Below are 17,455 nucleotides of genomic sequence, written 5' to 3' on the forward strand. Positions count from 1 at the left end.
GGTGCCACATACACTTGCAGGGGTTCAAGGGACTGGGTAATATCCCTCCTTTCTCAAGATAGAGTCAGCACCTCACAACCTGTTCACAGACTAGGAAAACAACCCTGAACTCTGGTAATACACTCCAACCATTAGATTTGTGATCTGTTAATGTGCATCATTTTGATGCCTCCTTACACACACTTCATGGTCTTTACTTGATACCAGCAACATTATAATGCAATTCTGGAGGAAAACAAATGAACAGTTAAACAACTAAAACAAACAAATAAATTGGAGGTAATCATAATCTGAACCTTTACATTTTCGAAATGCACTGATTTTGACCAAGTCCATGGAATTACGTGTTATAGAGGCTTTAAATATATGAAATTTAAATACCTGTGACAATAAACATATATATATATATATATATATATATATATACATATATATATATATATATATATATATATATATATATATATATATACATATATATATATATATATATATACATATATATATATATATATATATATATATATATATATATGTACCCTGGAACCATCAAATATCATTAAAACCCACAACATAAAGAATCTGCATGCCTAATATTATTATTATTATTATTAATGATAATAGGGCAAACTGCCATATGATTTACATTTGACCCAGGAGGAGATCGATCGACACATTAAGTATGCACTTATAAATCGTTTGGCTCGTTTTGAAGCCACGCTGATGGATGATTTTGTGTACATGTCACTCTCATTTCAACTCAACATACCTTCTGGTATTCCGAGTCCTCTGGGCGAAAGTCATTGCTTATTTGTTGGAACTGAAGATTGAAGTGAGGGAGTCGATGTAGTAGGTTCACCCACCATGGAGGTGAGTAGTTTACTACAGCTGCCATGGCTTGCTTGAGGTCGGAAGAATATCCAATGTCTTCTGAACGGGTTGACACTGAACTTGCGCGAGATTTCAATTTACATGTAGGGAGTTCCAAAGTCCAAATATTCCACTTTTATCAGACAGTTTGCCAGCAGTTACTAACTGACCAGGTAAAACTCAGTATCTTGTAGAATCTGGAAACTCCTGTTACAATGTAATACTGATGTCCTTCAGTTTTTTTTCCCCGACAGATCTCCTTTGTATGTAGTATGATCGGTCCTCACCTACACTATTTTTCCAGTTGTTCCTTTCGTTGTGTCAAGCAAAATTACTGCTGATCATGGGCTAGTCCTGAATTTTGGCAGTGGAACAGCAATACCCTGATAGTCAGAAATGTTTACATCTGTTGGGACTGATTCAAGTTCAAGATTTGATCAAAGAATCATGCAACTAGTCTAGCTGGATGACAAGAAAACAACGCTATCTAGGTACTATCTTTGGTTTCCCTTCTCTCATCACGTTATGGATTAATTTTCTTTCACCACTATGCATCCCAAACTACACAGTCAGAGGACTTGAGTGTTTAATACCGCAAATATCTCCCTTTCCTGCCCCATCCACAACATTGTCCTTTGCAAACCAAAGTCCAGCAGTTAACGAGGAAGAGCGCTATCAGACTGTTACCGTTTCTAATGTTTACATGATCATATTATGATAGCTAATAACACCACTGCAAATCTCTAATTAACTAGCATGCTGTTGTTAGTATCAAGAGGAACAGAGACAATGTTACGTTGTTTGCTAACTGAACTGCGATCTGACAATTTGCTCCACTTGCCAGTGACCATTAACAATTTGTTAGAAATGTATCCTGTTACTGTTACAGAATCTCAGATTAGCTAGTCACTAGCTGCCGTTTCAGAGATTGGGAGTTAGCTAGCTAATTAGCAAGCTAGCTAAACAACACAGACACGTACACCATAGCTACCCTTTCCATCTGAAATCATAAAGATATTTAAACAACTGTATTTTTAAATCTTAGTCCTGCCGTTTTGGATTTCCCCTGTTAATCCAACCATTCCTTGTCCTTTGATATCTGAAGAGCAACGCTCTCTGTTTTTTGCACACTGGTTCCTTGTTAGATTTCTGTTTTCCGACAGCGTTCGGGTGGCTATTTTTCATATGATGAAGTCTTCTGGATTTCAAAGTCCACGAATGCTTTCCCTTTCCTTACATCAGAGAGGCTGTGCAGATATCGCCGCGATCCAAGCAGATAATGAAACGAACAAGAAGAACGCCGTTGCTTCACATCCACAGCTCACAGTAGATAGCTACAGTCCCCCCTTCGAGCTTCCCACTCTTTTAAAAGGACACGAGATAATGATCATCGGAGGAAAATAGTTGCGTGCACTGACCCCTGGTGGTCCACAGCTGGTTCACGCAACATACCCACCAAGATCGTCACAATGTAACAGGGTTGAAAAAGTAATTCCTCATACTGCAAACAAAAGGTGAAGTGTGTTTTCATTAAGCAAGGCCCTGATTGCTAACTTGACCTCCGTTCAGTGAACTTGTACAGCAGTTTTATTTGTTTTACCAGTTAATACGCTTATAGACGTTATTAGGGAACATATCTTTGCAAATGAAAACAGTAGATTGTTTTCAATAAACAAAATGTTCTCATCCCAGCATCTCAAAAGTTAAACTGAATTTAAAAAATGTATGTGAAATATCAATATGGTCTCAAATCACTTATAATAATATTTTAATAAAATCAAAATAATATTTTCCCTCAGTTGAACAATGAAATTAGCCTATATTTCATAGCTTTTATACAGCATACTAGCAACAAATGTATTATACCAACAATGTGCATAGAATGTAGTTGACTTCCACTGCACCACTATTATAACTAACTCACCAGTAAATAATTCAGATCATGTATAGCCAAGCTCTTGGTTAAGCAGGTTTGATTAAACTGTTAATTGAATACCAACCTTTTTTGCCATCAATACATTTAATTTGTTGCTTATCAGTAAAAGAAATACGCTGTTGGGGGTGTGGTAAATCTAGTATAAAGTCAAACTTAAGTTAACATTATTTGTTAAAACTGCAGTTTAAAACTGAAATAACGTGTTTATGTATACAATGCTCATGTGTGCAACGCTCTTTTGAATGAGTAGAATGTGATTCCACAGTCATACACCCTTCTGAATATCCAGTATTGCTGTATACCAATGAAAGACATACTATTGAGAATTTAGTGTAAAATAAACTCCATTGTGGCCTTTGCTTATGACAAAAATCAAAGTCAAAATAAGCCAACCTTACACGACTCATGCATAGTCTGTATATTTTAAATAATGAGTAAAATGTATGTCTGTAATCTATTTTTAATATTAGAGATATATGCCAATCTATTTTAAATATTAAAATATACTATTGCATAGTTACATTTTTAATGCTTTTCAGTGTATAATTATTTCAGTTTTGTCAGCTTTCAGAATTTTAAAATTCAACAAAAAGCAGAAGATGGACTACTAAGGCCTTGTCCACACATACATGGATATTTTTTAAAACATAGCTTTTTCTATGCGTTTTGGCCTTTCGTCCACACGCAAACTGCGTTTTAGATCACTGAAAATGGACCTGTTGCAAAGCTCCTTCCAGGGTGAACATTTTCAGAAACTCCGTTCTCAGTGTTTACGTGTAGACAGGGAAGTTTTTTGCTTGTAACGTCAGAGTGTGCGCTGTAATAACTTTTTTCAGGCTTCTGATTGGCCAGCATGGCTTTACAGTTAGGGTTATATCACCGCCTGTTGGTTTTGCATGCTCTCGACTGCGCGTTTTTGCATTTTCATGTGGACTGAGATTTTTTTTTCTTTAAAAACCCCGGTTTTTAAAAATACCCGCGTACGTGTGGACGTGGCCTAAGTTCATCACATGAAAATGTTACACACAATTGACACTTGCACGATAACAGGAGGTTCTCATTTTTCAAAAATGTAAAGACCTCCCTTTCAGGAGATCATGTAATGCAAAAGTATAGCTGGTCCACTCATAAATGAAACAGTAAAGTGCATTCAATGTGTGTTTAATAACAAAAGCAATATTTATAAATACATTAGAAAAACAACTTCAAAATCCCTCATGTTTTCAGTATCCATCAAGGCACTGTATAGAAAAAAACAATCCATGCACACAAACACACAACTGGCTTCAGAGCACAAATGTATCAATGCATAATTTTCCACATAAAACCAATTAACATCTTATCTTTTATATCTTTTGAAGATGACGACATATATCAAATATTTAGGCTAAGAGTGCCATATTGCAGTAATTATATTACATTGTTAGATTCACAGTTTGATCAGTATTGCAGTGTTTCTGTTCAGTTTCATTTTCTACATTGAGAAGAAAAGAGACCTCCAGCCTCTGGTTTATAGGACAAGCACAGCTTGGGTAAAACACTCTCACTGCCGTTTGCAAATCAAATCTAAGTTTTATCTGTGCCAAAATAACCATGTGTTTTTTGGTCAATAATTAAAGATAATAATAGAGGGGTGCATGGCACTTGTTTCAGAGGGGAAGTAAAGCACATGTTAAATAAATGCACAACCCTTTAAAAATCCATACACTGTATGCTTATTCATATGAGATATTTGATCAGTAAAGGGACATTCTTAATGTGACAGAAGGCACATTATATAAAACAAATTATTTCTTATAAATTAATTAAAAGGCACAATGTAAGATATGGATTATTCATCATTGCAATTCACTAAGTTTTGGTAAATCAAAGTCCTGTCTGTAATACAGTTTTTTGCCGTTTGCTAGGAGCTGGTAATAACAATGGACTGATGCAATTATGCACACAAGAGGAATGGTTTCCATTGTTCAAGGACACAAGTGATTCATGTCGAGCTTAAATAAAACTGATTTCATTCACGCACCCATACACCCAACTGCAGTACACATAAATGCAAGCCTGAACATGAGCATTGGCTTTGGCTCAGTCTAGAAACTTCCAATTCAGCCTCCACAGACGCAGTGCACAATGAAAGCCAACATTAACTAGAAGAAGGAGTCTCTTCGTCTCAGAGGCCTTGACGGTGAAACAATGATGTCATCGGAGTCGTCCGAGTCGCCTGCTTTCGTGGCTTCAGCAACTGTGGGCTGATGCAGCTCTAACTGTGCTGTTAGGGAAAAAAACATGTAATTGTTATCCAAACATGTCCCGTTGACCTATTCAAGACCTATTGTAACTTTAAGCAGCAATTATTCTATTTGTGTGTGTGAGTGTGTGTGTGTGTGTGTGTGTTTATACAGTGATTTGCAAAAGTATTCAGACTTTTGACCATTTCCCACATTTTACGGAATTACAAATGACACATTTCATTCTGTGATATTTCATTTAAAAGTACTACTGAAACTTAAAATTCATTATTTTAAGGTGACATTGGTTTTATTTTAGAAAATAGTTTAAGGGAAAAAAATGTTGTTTGCACAAGTATTCACACCCCTGTGTGCTGGAAGCTCCAAGTTTACACAAATGAAAACACTGCCCTAATGAGGACACAGTTGCCTTACCATTGGGCTCTACTTGTGAACCATTAAAGTAACTGTCACATTTTCTGGATAAAAACCCCACTCTGTTTAAAAAAATGGCCTGTATGGGAGGGTGACAAGAAAGACACTAATCAAAAAGAACCATCTCTGAGCATGTCTGGAGTTTGCCAGTAAGCATGAGAGTGACCCAGGTAGGCACCCACATTTTGAAACTTCCCAGATGTGGGAAAATGGTTTGTCAGATGTGACCATGATAGTGCTTTTTTGCCAAAATTCAAAGTGCTATATGTGGTGCAAACCTAACACTGCCCATGCCTCAAAAAACACCACCCTACAGTGAAGTATGGTGATGGCAACATCATGCTGCGGGGATGTTTTTCATCAGCAGGAACTGGGCATCTTGTTAAAACTGAAGGAGGAATGGATGGAGAAAAACACAGGGAAATACTGCAATAGAACATTCTTCTGTTCACTAAGAAACTGAATCTTGGGAAAGGTTCACCTATCAGCAGGATAATGATCCCAAGCACAAGGCCAAAATAACACTGGAGTGGTTCAATAACAAAAAAGGTAAATGTCCTAGTGGCTCAGTCAAAGTCCTGATCTCAATCTCTTTGAGAATCTTGGGCACTATTTGAAAATTGCGGTCCACAAGCGCAGTCCAACTAACCTGAACAAGCTGGAGCAAATCTGCCAAGAATGAAAGCTGTTATTGCAGCAAAAGGTGGCTCTTCCAAATATTAATGTGTCAGTGTTCAGTTTATTTTTCTTAGATTATTTTAACATAAAACCAATGTCACCTTATTCCAGTATTTTTTTAATAAAATACCACACAGAACTGCATTTCAATGTATCATTTGTATTTCAGTAAATTGTGAGAATTTGTTCAAGGGTCTGAATACTTTTGCAAAGCACTGTATTTGTGTTTATGTATTTTCATCAAATGTAACCCTTTGTTCTGTGTGATGAAAAATACTGCAGCCATTTTATTAAGCTTTAACTTCAGTTGCATTGGCTGAGAATATCTGGAGTGATTCAGTATTCTCAGACCGTGAGGATGTGATTAGCCATGCAAAGCCATTCACACTGTCATGAAAAGCAGAAGAATAAAAGGTTCCAGTATGGGAATATACCTGAAGCATGCCCAGGTAAAGGAGTGAGTCATGAGTTTCACCTTAGAATGAGCAAGGACAAGAAACTAAAGAGCTGATATTGCCATTCCAGATTACAGAGTATAACCAAATCCATGTCATTGCCCCTCAGCATCCTTTCTACATTTCAACATGCATGCTATAAACATCTTCAACCTACATACTGACAGTATGTTAAATCACAAGCATTCGACAGTGTTAAAAGGAGAGACATGCTATTCTGCTTGATGAAGTATGATAGATTCATAATCCACAGGATTTGAGGATCAAACCATTTTACAGGCCCTAACGGCATATTACTGCATTGTCATGCCCTGTCAAAATCATGCAAGGAAATCTCTGAACTAGATTCTCTTAAAAATGCTGCTTCCTTGAGCTTGTGTGATGCATTGCAAGTTTTAAGAAAGAGAGACCTCGTTAGACATTGAAATTTCTGTCAAAAATTCATTCAACTAAGTTAAATGTTTGTTGAATTATACAAAATAGCAATAGGATGTTCAGAGAGAAAGCAGGAGGATGCGAAATGACAAGTTTTTAGGGAGCTTTCTTGACTTTTCTCAATGCCTACCTGGAGCAGTCTTCTGCTTAAAAGCGCTAGAGTGATTGGAGTCTGCACTGTTACAATTTTCATCAGTGTCCATTCCAGTGTCTTCAGGGATATCCTCCTCGATCACCTCCTCATCACTCCCTGTAGTGCTGCTAACACCTAACACAACACAACCCCAGGTCATTCTCTGCCTCCTTGCACATTTCATACCACTGACATGAGCACAGGCCCACATATCTGTGACACATTGCTACCTTGGGTGTTTGAGTGGTAGCGTGGAACAGCTGAGGAGATCACTCTCGGGGCTGGTGTTGGTACAGAGCTCTCTGTCCTGGGAGTAGAGGTCTGTGACTCTGTCCCAACAGAGGCGCTGCATTCAGAAACACAACAATCAGTGTCAGGAGTGTGGCACTGCTTTAGTCAGTTGTAGGACTACTTCCTATGCATGAAGAGACATGCAAACATCAAAACAAATATGATATCCCCTTTATTTTAGTATTTTTGAAACAGCAGTCAGAAACGCCATAGTACTGTACCAAGTACACTTCAGTTCAGAGTTAAAATGTATACATGACACTGCATTTTGCTCTTTGGACAAATGAAACCAACAATGACTCTTTTCTAAAGAAGACTTCTTCCTCCTTTTCCATTCCAGGGAATAATTTCACAAGCAAAAATAAGCATGCTGACTCTAATTTTAACATGAAGCAGAAGGATTGCATTTGCGCAGGTATTCATAGACTTCCCTCTGGATAACACCCACAGCGTGGCAAGTGGTTCTGAAAGCCTCTGCAGAGGGACAGCTGTATATATTAGATCACCTGTTTGTGGCCAGTCTGCAGCGTGCCAGGTGCCCTCTGAAAGCAGACTGCAAGAGTGTCACGGTGTCGTCATCTTGATCCCCGTCACCCACATGGAGGCCGGGAGCTGTGCTGCTGGACTCCCTCTGGCGGCTCTGAAACAGAGGGTCCCACTAGCTGCCGGAGTGCACTCACCAAACTTCAACTGGCCCATAAGATTATCCAGCTTCAGAATTAAGTAAGTTAAGTGCATGGTAACATCTGCTTCCCTGCTATTTAGTGCCAAGGAAGAAAACAACTTTACAGCTAGCATTAATGTGGACTGGAGGCATGGAGGGGATTTATGCACATTTAGACACATGGATTTATATCATGTCAGATATTATGGATCACATGATTATGAGGCAGGCTCAATCATCTGTATCTTGTGCTCTTAAATCCACTTTGCTTAGATGACAGCATTCACTGTTTAGGTCATCCAGGGATTAGGCCCCTTTTAAAATCATCAATTTGCAAAGCATACTGATTTTTATCATTTGATATAACTATCCAACCCCCTCCTACTGGATTCATCCGCAGTTGCTAGATTACAAAAACATTTCTCTTGTAGGAAGACTGTTGCTGTTGTGTATGAAGAGAGAGCTTTAATTCAGCTGTGTTAACTATGATTTTGTAATATTTGCCTGAATTCTCACAGCAGAGCAGACTGAACTACAGACACAAGTCAAGGGTTTATAAGCAGAGGGATGTAACTGACATTTTTAAAATTTTGACTAACATTCTTTGTCTCAAACACTACATTAAAAACATGTGTTTTCTAATTGATTAGCAATGACTAAGTAATGCTATAAAAAGTAAATATTGAAAAACATCAAAACACTTCACAAAATTTGGTTAAAAAGTCACTAGTGCCATATTGACACCAACAAGTTCCATTTACTTCATTAAACTGGAAGACATACATAGCAAACATACAAAGAAGTAACAGTAAGTTATTTCATTCTAAATGACAAATACCTTCACATTTAAGTTTTTGAACAACAGATTCCATAACTGATGCTTTCAAAGGAATTAAAAAAATAAATTTGAGCATATTACAGTTGTGCTATGTCCCCAATGTAGCTTTATTTCAATCCCACTATTTTTTTTTAACTTAACCCTTCTTATTTTTCCCCACACAAAAACTTGCAGCAGTCCGCATATGACTGGAGTATGCTACCATTTATGCAAAGATTTCAAGTGTGTCACTTTGCCGGTGATATACAATACTATTATATACCATCTGATATATAATGCTCATTTTGTCCCACAATGTCACTTACTCCCCTCTTCTTCAACCCTTGCTGCCATACAGGTTGCAGGGCCACCTTGTGGCCATTCTATGTTACTGCAATACCAACAGAGCAGTACTTGGACACAGGTAAACATTCAGCGTTAGCTCATCTTGACTAAGGATGGAACCAAGATGATGAGAGGCTGAAACTCAAGATTATTTAGCATTATGAGTTCCAGTATAAAAAAAGATAAATACTTTACCTTGTGGAAGATATTTTTATCTTTCTGGGCATCTTTAAGGTGTGCGAACTGTTTTAGCCTGGTCATATGTCCCCTTAGTGCTGACTGAATCATGACTATGTCCTACAAAAACAGAGATAAAAACTCATCACAGCCTTTCCAAAACACCCCCCATAGGCATTCCAAATTGCTAAGCTCATCAGAGTGTTGTAGATAACAACTTAACACACTTAACACAAGAAAATGTTACCTTTCTTCAGGCTTAAGCACTGACAAAGACCTCTTATAAAGTCTTTCAATGTTACAATGCAACCTTCATTGAGTGAGTCATTACTATTGAATTAGCAGACATCTAGAATTTGCCACAAAGAAACAAAGTTGAATAGTGATATTAATTCTCAAAAAGGTCTGACTCATAAAGAATACTTTTTTGTATTTCTTCACATGTATATTAAAAATCCTAGAGAATATTATGTAATTAATGATTGATGCTAATTGATACCTTTTTGCAATCGGATAAAGCACACTTAATGAGAAGTGGGCTTAATCAGACGTGGGCTGAAGACACACCTCTTCAGACTCTACCTGGACTGACACCCTTGCCATTTTGATGTTGTAAATCTAAGATTCTTGGCTTGTACTTGTAGCTCTCTCTCTTACCTTGTATTTGTAGCATGTTTTTGCCTAGGTAGTATAGCGGTACTTTATTGTCTCAGTGATTGTATTCAATATATATAGATCAGATTAGTTCTGTCCTGCCACACTGACCTTGTGCTCAGCGTCAGCACTATCTGCATTGTATGACCTGTACACATCTTGCCCTTGCGCCCGTTTGCCCACTATATGCACTTTTGTATGTCGCTTTGGATAAAAGCGTCTGCTAAATGAATAAATGTAAATGTAAATGTGAGATTCCTACCTCCTCAGAATATCCAGCTCTGTTTTCTTTCTGAAATAAGAAATAAAACTTTATGACTAAACATTTTCACATGCTTAACTCACACATTATGTGAGTTAAACACACATCTTATCCAGAATTTATGATGGACAGTTGTCTATGTGTGGTAAGCACACAGAAGCAATAGTGACACAGAAAACAGCACATAAGCAGGCATTACTCGGTTTCTGTAATCATGCCAGTGTCTCTGGATGGTCCTTGCTGCCCTCTCCTCTGTTTCATCCTGTCTTTGGTGCTGGGCCACTTGGGGTGATAGAAATTCAGAAATCTGCCCAGGACTTTTCTGAGTCTGACCTCTTGGATCTCCACAGGCAGAACATAACATCTGACCATGAAGAAAGCACACATCTTTCAGCAGGAAGACATGGGACTCGGAAATAGCGAGATGCGTGTTTTAACATTGAAGAAGGTGACAAGTGAATTATTGCACACATCAGCTTTCAATTACATGTATGTTCATGTATCCTTTAGGTATTAAATTACTTGGACTTATAAAAGTGCAAGACATGCTCCAGAAGCACTACTTTTTTTGCATATATGTTTTGGTGAACACATATTACTCGAGTATGCAAAAACTATGATCCGAGACTCCAGTATACATGCGTAACAATCATTACACATTACATTAAAGGAATAGCACAAAAATTCTTAAGTTTTTACTTCAGTCTTCAGACATAAACATAGAGTATTCTTGCCTGACAAAGAAATCAATTTTGCAATAACCTGTGTGTGCACTACTACTTTTCCCACTTTATTTTAATTCGTCCAAAATCTGGCTTAAATAAATATTGGGCATGGTGTTATTACTATGTAGGAGACAAAGAGTCAAATATAACTGATAAATATAAGCTCACATATGTAGTGTACGAGCACAGAAAGAGCACTGAGGGGATATTAGCACATTTGTCATAATCGGTCAATCAAATTAAACAAGGAATGACTGGCTATTTCACCTGATCATTTTGTTGTGCTTCAGCCCTTTGACGTCGCTCCTCTTTTAGCTCCGCTTCCAGCATTTCTATTTTTCCTGTTAATCTCTCAATTTCCTCTCTGATGAAGAAAAAAAATCAGGCAAAAGGTACAGGTAGAAAATGTCCATCACATACTTCATTTAAAACCTCAGACAGTGTGAATGTGAGAAAAATTAATCAGCTTTAGACTTGGTAGTATAACTGAACCAGCATAGCAACGGTGAAAGAAATATGACTGCACGTACTTCTGACTTGATACTTCATGTTCAAGAGCCTTCAGCCTCTCAACATCTTTTGAAGCTTGAGCTTTTTCAGTAGATAACCGGTTTATCTCTGCACTGGAGCAACAAGAGGAACAGTAAAAAATGCAATTTATTAAGATTTTTCACAGTGTGTTAAACTTGGGTGTACATTTTGTAACAATTACCAGTCTACTGCTTGGTAGCAAAGGAATACACCTGTTTAGCTAAATTCCTCTACCATTTAATCAATTAATTAGTAATAACTGTTGTGTATCACTCTGGTGTTAAGCTCTTTGGTATTGCTTAAAGAGCTAACCTAAATGGAGGTGGTTCATTCCTTATTTGTAGAAACTCCAGGCCCAAGGGTTTAACTGTGACAGCCCACAGAAAAACGAACCACAGAAAAATGAAATGAAGGCCATGGTTTGTCTTTTAATAACTGTCCCATTTTTATCAATGCATTATGTGCGGTGCAGGAACCTTATTCCCCTTAGACTAACAATGACTATTTATGCTTTGAGTCAATTTGGGTAAGTGATGTACAGCACTTGGAATTACATAACCATGTAATGATATGCAAAAAGTATGCACCCATATTGTGATACACCATTGTAAATTACAATTTTTAGCTTGTTATTTGTTGAGAAAAGTGTTCACATTACAATAATGTGGAAACAGTAACATATGTGGATATTACAAATGTACTCTATTGGCAGTATATTATGAACAGGAAAATTGTCAAAAAAAAACCAAGATAAAAATATCACAATAGGAAGGTAAGAATCATTGTGAAGCAAAGAACCTAATAATACTAGAAGTTTCTCTCAATTTAATGCAGAATTTCACCAGGGAACCTGGATTCTCAATTATAGCCTTTAAAGAGGCAGCTTCACAGCATCATTATCATCACAAGGCTTCAAAGACCCTCCATTTGCAAAACAGTGGCTACCTCACAGACATGCTGAATGTTTTACATATAACCGGAGATAAACAGCACTACAGCTCATAACAGATAGACCACAGAGAGTGCACTGCAGCAGAACAGGTTTGGGATAAACGGCTACACAAGCGCAAACTTACATTCTGTCAGCAAGAGATTCCTGCAGCCCAGCCCGCTCTTCCCTAAGCTTCTTGACAAGCCCCCGTAGACGTGTGCACTCCTGGAGGTCATTGCCTGAGGGGGCCGCAGTGACTCCCTGCATGGCCAGGTCTGCATTCTGCACCACCGTGTTCATGTGGGTAGCCTTGGCACCACCAGCCAAATCTGTCTCTTTGGCAGACTGTGGACCTCCAGAATCCTCAATTTTCTGACAGTTACATGGTAGTATCATGTGCATAGAAGTTACATTACACTTATAATAACACATGCAAGGACTTGCATTCTTGTATTGACAGTTTCAACAGCTATTTTGGTTTGCTATGGATCAACTCTATCTTTGGGGCTACAGCCAAACATACACATATCTGGTGGAACTGCACCCAGAAAAGTGTGTTTACCTTCTCTAGCTCAGTGATTCGCCTCACCAGCCTCTGTTTACTCCATTCACTGTACCCTGAAATAGAAAAAAATGTTCATTTATATGACAGCAATAGACTGTCAAACTCGTTTTAGGCACTGGGATGCCTTAGAAATCTGATGTGGCATGTCAGAATAGTTTTTGAGCAAACTGATTTGAGTTCAATCTGCCACAGAAGAAACAGTTCAATAACTTTATGAGTACTGATATTAAAAAGAGCGAGAGTGCATGAAGTTCACCTCTGGCAGTGCTGGAAGGGCTTTCGGTTGCTCTCTCAAGTTCTTCCCGCAGAGTTTTATTCTCCTCTTGTAGCTGTTTGATGTTTTTTGACAGTCTCAGGTTGGTTGTGTTGAGAACTTTCAGCTGTTTCAGGGATTCTTTACTCTCAGCTCTGTTGCTGTGAAGAGTCAAACAGGCATTTTCTGCTGCATCCTTTCAGACTGCCATGCTGTACATGAAGGGTTTTAAATATCTAAATATATTACCTTTTCTCTGTGGCTTCTGCACTGGCTAGTAACACCCTCAGCCTCTGAATCTGAAAAAAGATAAGCCATCTGCTTAAGACATTATGAGTTAACACACATCAGTCACCATATTTATGATTAATTCATAGGACAAAACAAATATAGCATGTGATTTCGTATAAAAATTTTAAACCATTGGATAGGGCTTCATAACTATGATAGTTTCTTCTTCCTTTCACGAGGTAATCTAAAAGATTTTCAGAATGCAAAAAGTATTCAGAAAAGGTACCTCCTCAAAGTATGTTTCCAGTGTAATCTTCATTTCTTCCATACTTGTTGTCTTCAAATCACTCTGAAGTTTACTGGGGAAATTATAGTAAATAATCATGTTTACCAATATAGTATGATCAATGAGACATTTTTGACAAATGCCACCACTTATCTACATCCAAAAGTGTATGGCCATATTTGCAGTTGGCATCTAACACTGCGAGAGATGCTCCTTTAAAACTGGCCACTCTTACCTTAACGCACTGTCCTTCTCTTTGCACTGCTGTTCCAACTTAAGAATCTTTTGCTTCAGACCATTGATGACCTGCATGAGGAAAGAGCACTCAACACATGATTTCAAATAAGGCTGTTGAACCAAAACAGCACAGTTGAAATATGCCTTGTCTGCTTTCAAGTCCAGTTGCTAGCTATTATACTATTTAATGCCTTTTTTAACTCCAGTTTTGAATAAGAAATATTTTGATGACACTGAGTAATGCATCCTGAGTCTCTTCACATAATATATCACATCCAGTAGACTGTTCTAATGTTTGGTTATAAAAATTAATTGGAAAAAGAAGTGACTACTAATGTTCAGTATCAGAGCAACAATTTAGGCATAAGAGTTCTCTCGTACTAGACTGTATCCTGCCTGAGGTCAGTCAAACAGCAGTTGCTAGAGATACTCACAGCCCTTCCATCGTTCTTTTTATCAACTAAAGCCCTTGTGTATTCAGAGCCCTGAAGAGGAAAAAGATTAGTTATAATCCAACTGATTATGAAGATTCTTAACATAATATTGTGCTTATAGTAACTTAAGCATCTTCTTTGAAAGCTATTTTTTTAAATATTAACAGGCACACTCCTTCTGGAGTGCTTTTTTCATTTTGTGTTGTCATTTTACCTTTGTGGGGTCAAGCAACTGCTCTATTTGCTTTTCTTTTTTACTGTTATCCTCTTCCAGTCTGCGCAGTTTGGTCTTCATTATGTCATTTTCTGCTTTCTGAGCCTGCAAGCACTGAACAGAAAAGAAAAACCTTAAAATCCAAACATATTGGTTATGTGATTCTTCTTCGCACATTTTCTTTTTCTTCTCTTGTTTTCTAGAGACATCACTTAAACATGCGTTTGACTGGAGAGGATATCGAGAATAAGACTGACACCAAATCCTCATCCATGCTCTATTTTTAAGAGATTTCTACAAGATGTCACTCAGCAGAAACCTCCTTATCACATTCCCGACTGATTGCCTCCCCTTACCTTCTTCAGTTCAATTATTTCATCATACATGTCTTCTTTCTCTTTAAAGTCTGGAGTTCCTGGAATATAACCTGTGAATGAGTGAAAGATAAAAGTTCTCAATTTATACATTCCACACGCACAAAAACTCAGCAGTGTTTGTGTTTCCAGTTGCACTATGCTCTCCTCACCATTACTGGCAGAACGAGAGTGCTTTGGTTTCTTCATTCCAAAAGCCTCCTTCAGGTATTCAGGTGTGCTGATGGAAGTAGACAGCCGAGCTGAGGTCACATCACAGTCTGTTTTCAAAGGCTGAGACACTGCTACGGAGGAATATTAAAAAGTCCATTTAAACGAGGCCAAACCGACAAAGCTCAGCAACAGAAGCGTTTGCCCTTATAAACCCAGCAGCTACAGAACTCACATGACTAAACCACAAATACAGACCAAGTCCACCTTTGAGTGATGCCAGCCAGAACTCCCTGGGTGCTCGTGCTGTTGGATTTTCGGTGTGCATCATCCCGCTCCCTTTCAAAGATCGCCACACTGCTGCCTTTTTTGGGTGCAGGTTAGTGCTAGTCAAATAAGGCGATTCTACAAGGTAAGTTTAAAAAAAGTAAAGTTTAAAGTAATACCAGTGATTGGTACATCCTGTACAAGAAAAACAGATGGTCACAACAACATTACCAAAACAAAACGGTGTTAGTGTTAGTGGCAAGTAATGCAGCAACAGTAAATATCTTTCTTACTAGGTGATGGAGGTGGTTTACTACTGGTTATTTTCTTTCTTCTGGGTCGCTGAGAAAAAGAACAATCAAAAGTTAGGACCGTGTTACAGTATTTTAACTCAAATATCTATTTTTGTCTAACATACACCGATTTCATCTAAAGGCTTATGCATATTTATTTTAATGGATATTTAACAGCTACGGCGAATGATCAATACTGTCAAACGCTTGCAGAACAATGCCATTAACTGGACGTTTTGCGGCATACTAGCCCACAAATAGTCAGACAGCTTGAACAAAACTACTGTTTGCTACCACTTTATTTATCATTAAAAAAAGTCTCTGTACCTTCTCAGCGTCCGACATATAGGTAACAACTGAAAGTCCATCTTCACCCTAAATGACACGAATATGTTAACTCGCGTTAGATAAGATTAAATACATAAATATGGCTACCAGCAAGTTAGCTCATTAATTATAATCAAATTAATCATTTTATTACTGATTTTTTAAATCAAATATTCATTTGGCTACACAACAGACATAAAATTGCTAACATCAGCTTAACTACTGTCAGCACTTAATGGATTGCCACTTACCAGATCTTCCAACTCTTCATCCGTAAGAAAATCACTGGCTGTGACGACGGACATAACGTTGTCTAGATATTTTGCTACTGAATGTATCCTTCCAAATTAACAAGCAACACTGACCTAGCATTAGCTGTGGCTATGATGTTAGGTAATGTAGGCTACAGAAGTACCAGTTGTTCACTTGCGAATGTTGGCGATTTAAATTTGAGTGACTTCACTTTGCAAACCATATAACGTAACGGTACTCTAATTCCGTTAACAAGCTACTAGATCGCAAGCCAGTAAGCTAGCTAAGTAGGTTGGCTGTTGAAACTGCTGGTATCCATTATTGGGTTTGCAGTTTGTCATTCGGAGGGGAAAAAACCGAGGCATGATATTTGATATCTTCACTTTACTCAAGCTAACGCACCAGTTTAAAAGCTGCTGCACATACACACAACAATGTACAACAGCATTTTTTTCAAAGCTTCATCAAAAACCACGAGGAACCGTTGCTAGGTAGCTAACTAACGACTGTAACCTTATACATTATCTAACGTAGTGAGCTAGCTAACCTGCTAGATACTGCAACTTGCAATCGCGTTGTTAATAGCTAGCTAGCTATGCAGCTAACAGAAAATTTGACCAAAGAAGATTTGGACGTCTCCGCTTTCTCCCACATCAAATGCTTTCGAAGACGTTGATATCTGTCCCCCATTTACAACAAAGGCTGGCCGACGTGGTCGCTACAACAATTAATTGAACGATTTGTTGCGTATCTTCCTTATTCAAGCTTTGGCATCAATGTTACGCTGCAGTCGTCTAGCAACCAGAGACAGTGTAGCTAGCAAGGTCTTGGGACTCTCGGATGCTAACTCGGAATTTATTTGGGCGAATCACGAGCTGTCTTTCAAGAGCTGGCATCCACAAATAAAAACAATTCGAGAAAATATAAAATAGTCTAAATATTCTACTTTTTAAGATTGATTACAAAATCAGACGCGTTTTGTTTTGCATCGAAAATAAGGTGATTAAT

The 17,455-nt window shown here is 37.9% G+C and overlaps 2 protein-coding genes across 6 annotated transcripts in view; both read right to left on the bottom strand.

Annotated features, from left to right (window-relative positions):
• The window catches only part of ttyh3b (tweety family member 3b), a 68,097-nt gene extending 65,872 nt beyond the window's left edge, over window positions 1-2,225 (bottom strand). For all 3 annotated transcript variants that reach the window (XM_036534403.1, XM_036534394.1, XM_036534386.1), the window contains exon 1: window positions 770-2,225. In XM_036534403.1, coding sequence (XP_036390296.1) covers window positions 770-895 — 126 coding nt within the window. In that variant the 5' untranslated portion in view covers window positions 896-2,225. The remainder of the gene's footprint in view (window positions 1-769) is intronic.
• A 2,460-nt stretch (window positions 2,226-4,685) lies between these two features.
• Window positions 4,686-17,364, bottom strand: iqce (IQ motif containing E). Of its 3 annotated transcripts, none has more exons than XM_036520997.1 (23): window positions 16,447-17,364; window positions 16,196-16,243; window positions 15,869-15,917; window positions 15,576-15,713; window positions 15,311-15,442; window positions 15,141-15,211; window positions 14,785-14,898; window positions 14,571-14,621; window positions 14,135-14,205; window positions 13,900-13,972; window positions 13,632-13,681; window positions 13,386-13,543; window positions 13,127-13,182; window positions 12,710-12,936; window positions 11,633-11,725; window positions 11,370-11,466; window positions 10,577-10,741; window positions 10,378-10,407; window positions 9,480-9,581; window positions 7,965-8,098; window positions 7,398-7,513; window positions 7,165-7,302; window positions 4,686-5,072 (listed from the first exon to the last, which is right to left on the bottom strand). In XM_036520997.1, the coding sequence occupies exons 1-23, from the start codon at window positions 16,498-16,500 to the stop codon at window positions 4,951-4,953; spliced, it is 2,289 nt and encodes a 762-aa protein (XP_036376890.1). In that variant the 5' UTR covers window positions 16,501-17,364; the 3' UTR covers window positions 4,686-4,950. The 3 variants fall into 3 exon arrangements, with proteins under 3 accessions (XP_036376890.1, XP_036376882.1, XP_036376872.1); XM_036520989.1 differs by having other exon boundaries at window positions 15,311-15,439; window positions 15,567-15,713; XM_036520979.1 differs by having other exon boundaries at window positions 15,567-15,713.
• Window positions 17,365-17,455: the final 91 nt, after the last annotated feature.

Source organism: Megalops cyprinoides, chromosome 1, assembly GCF_013368585.1.
Source record: "Megalops cyprinoides isolate fMegCyp1 chromosome 1, fMegCyp1.pri, whole genome shotgun sequence".
Classification (NCBI taxonomy): domain Eukaryota; kingdom Metazoa; phylum Chordata; class Actinopteri; order Elopiformes; family Megalopidae; genus Megalops; species Megalops cyprinoides.

Excerpts from the sequence above, each read along its gene's own strand:
- iqce (XM_036520979.1), bottom strand. The coding sequence starts at position 16,500 with ATGTCCGTCGTCACAGCCAGTGATTTTCTTACGGATGAAGAGTTGGAA. Across the intron at positions 16,244-16,446 it reads ATGAAGAGTTGGAAGATCTG|GGTGAAGATGGACTTTCAGT; the intron begins GTAAGTGGCAAT and ends CGTGTCATTTAG. Across the intron at positions 13,682-13,899 it reads TGGAAACATACTTTGAGGAG|ATTCAGAGGCTGAGGGTGTT; the intron begins GTACCTTTTCTG and ends ATCTTTTTTCAG.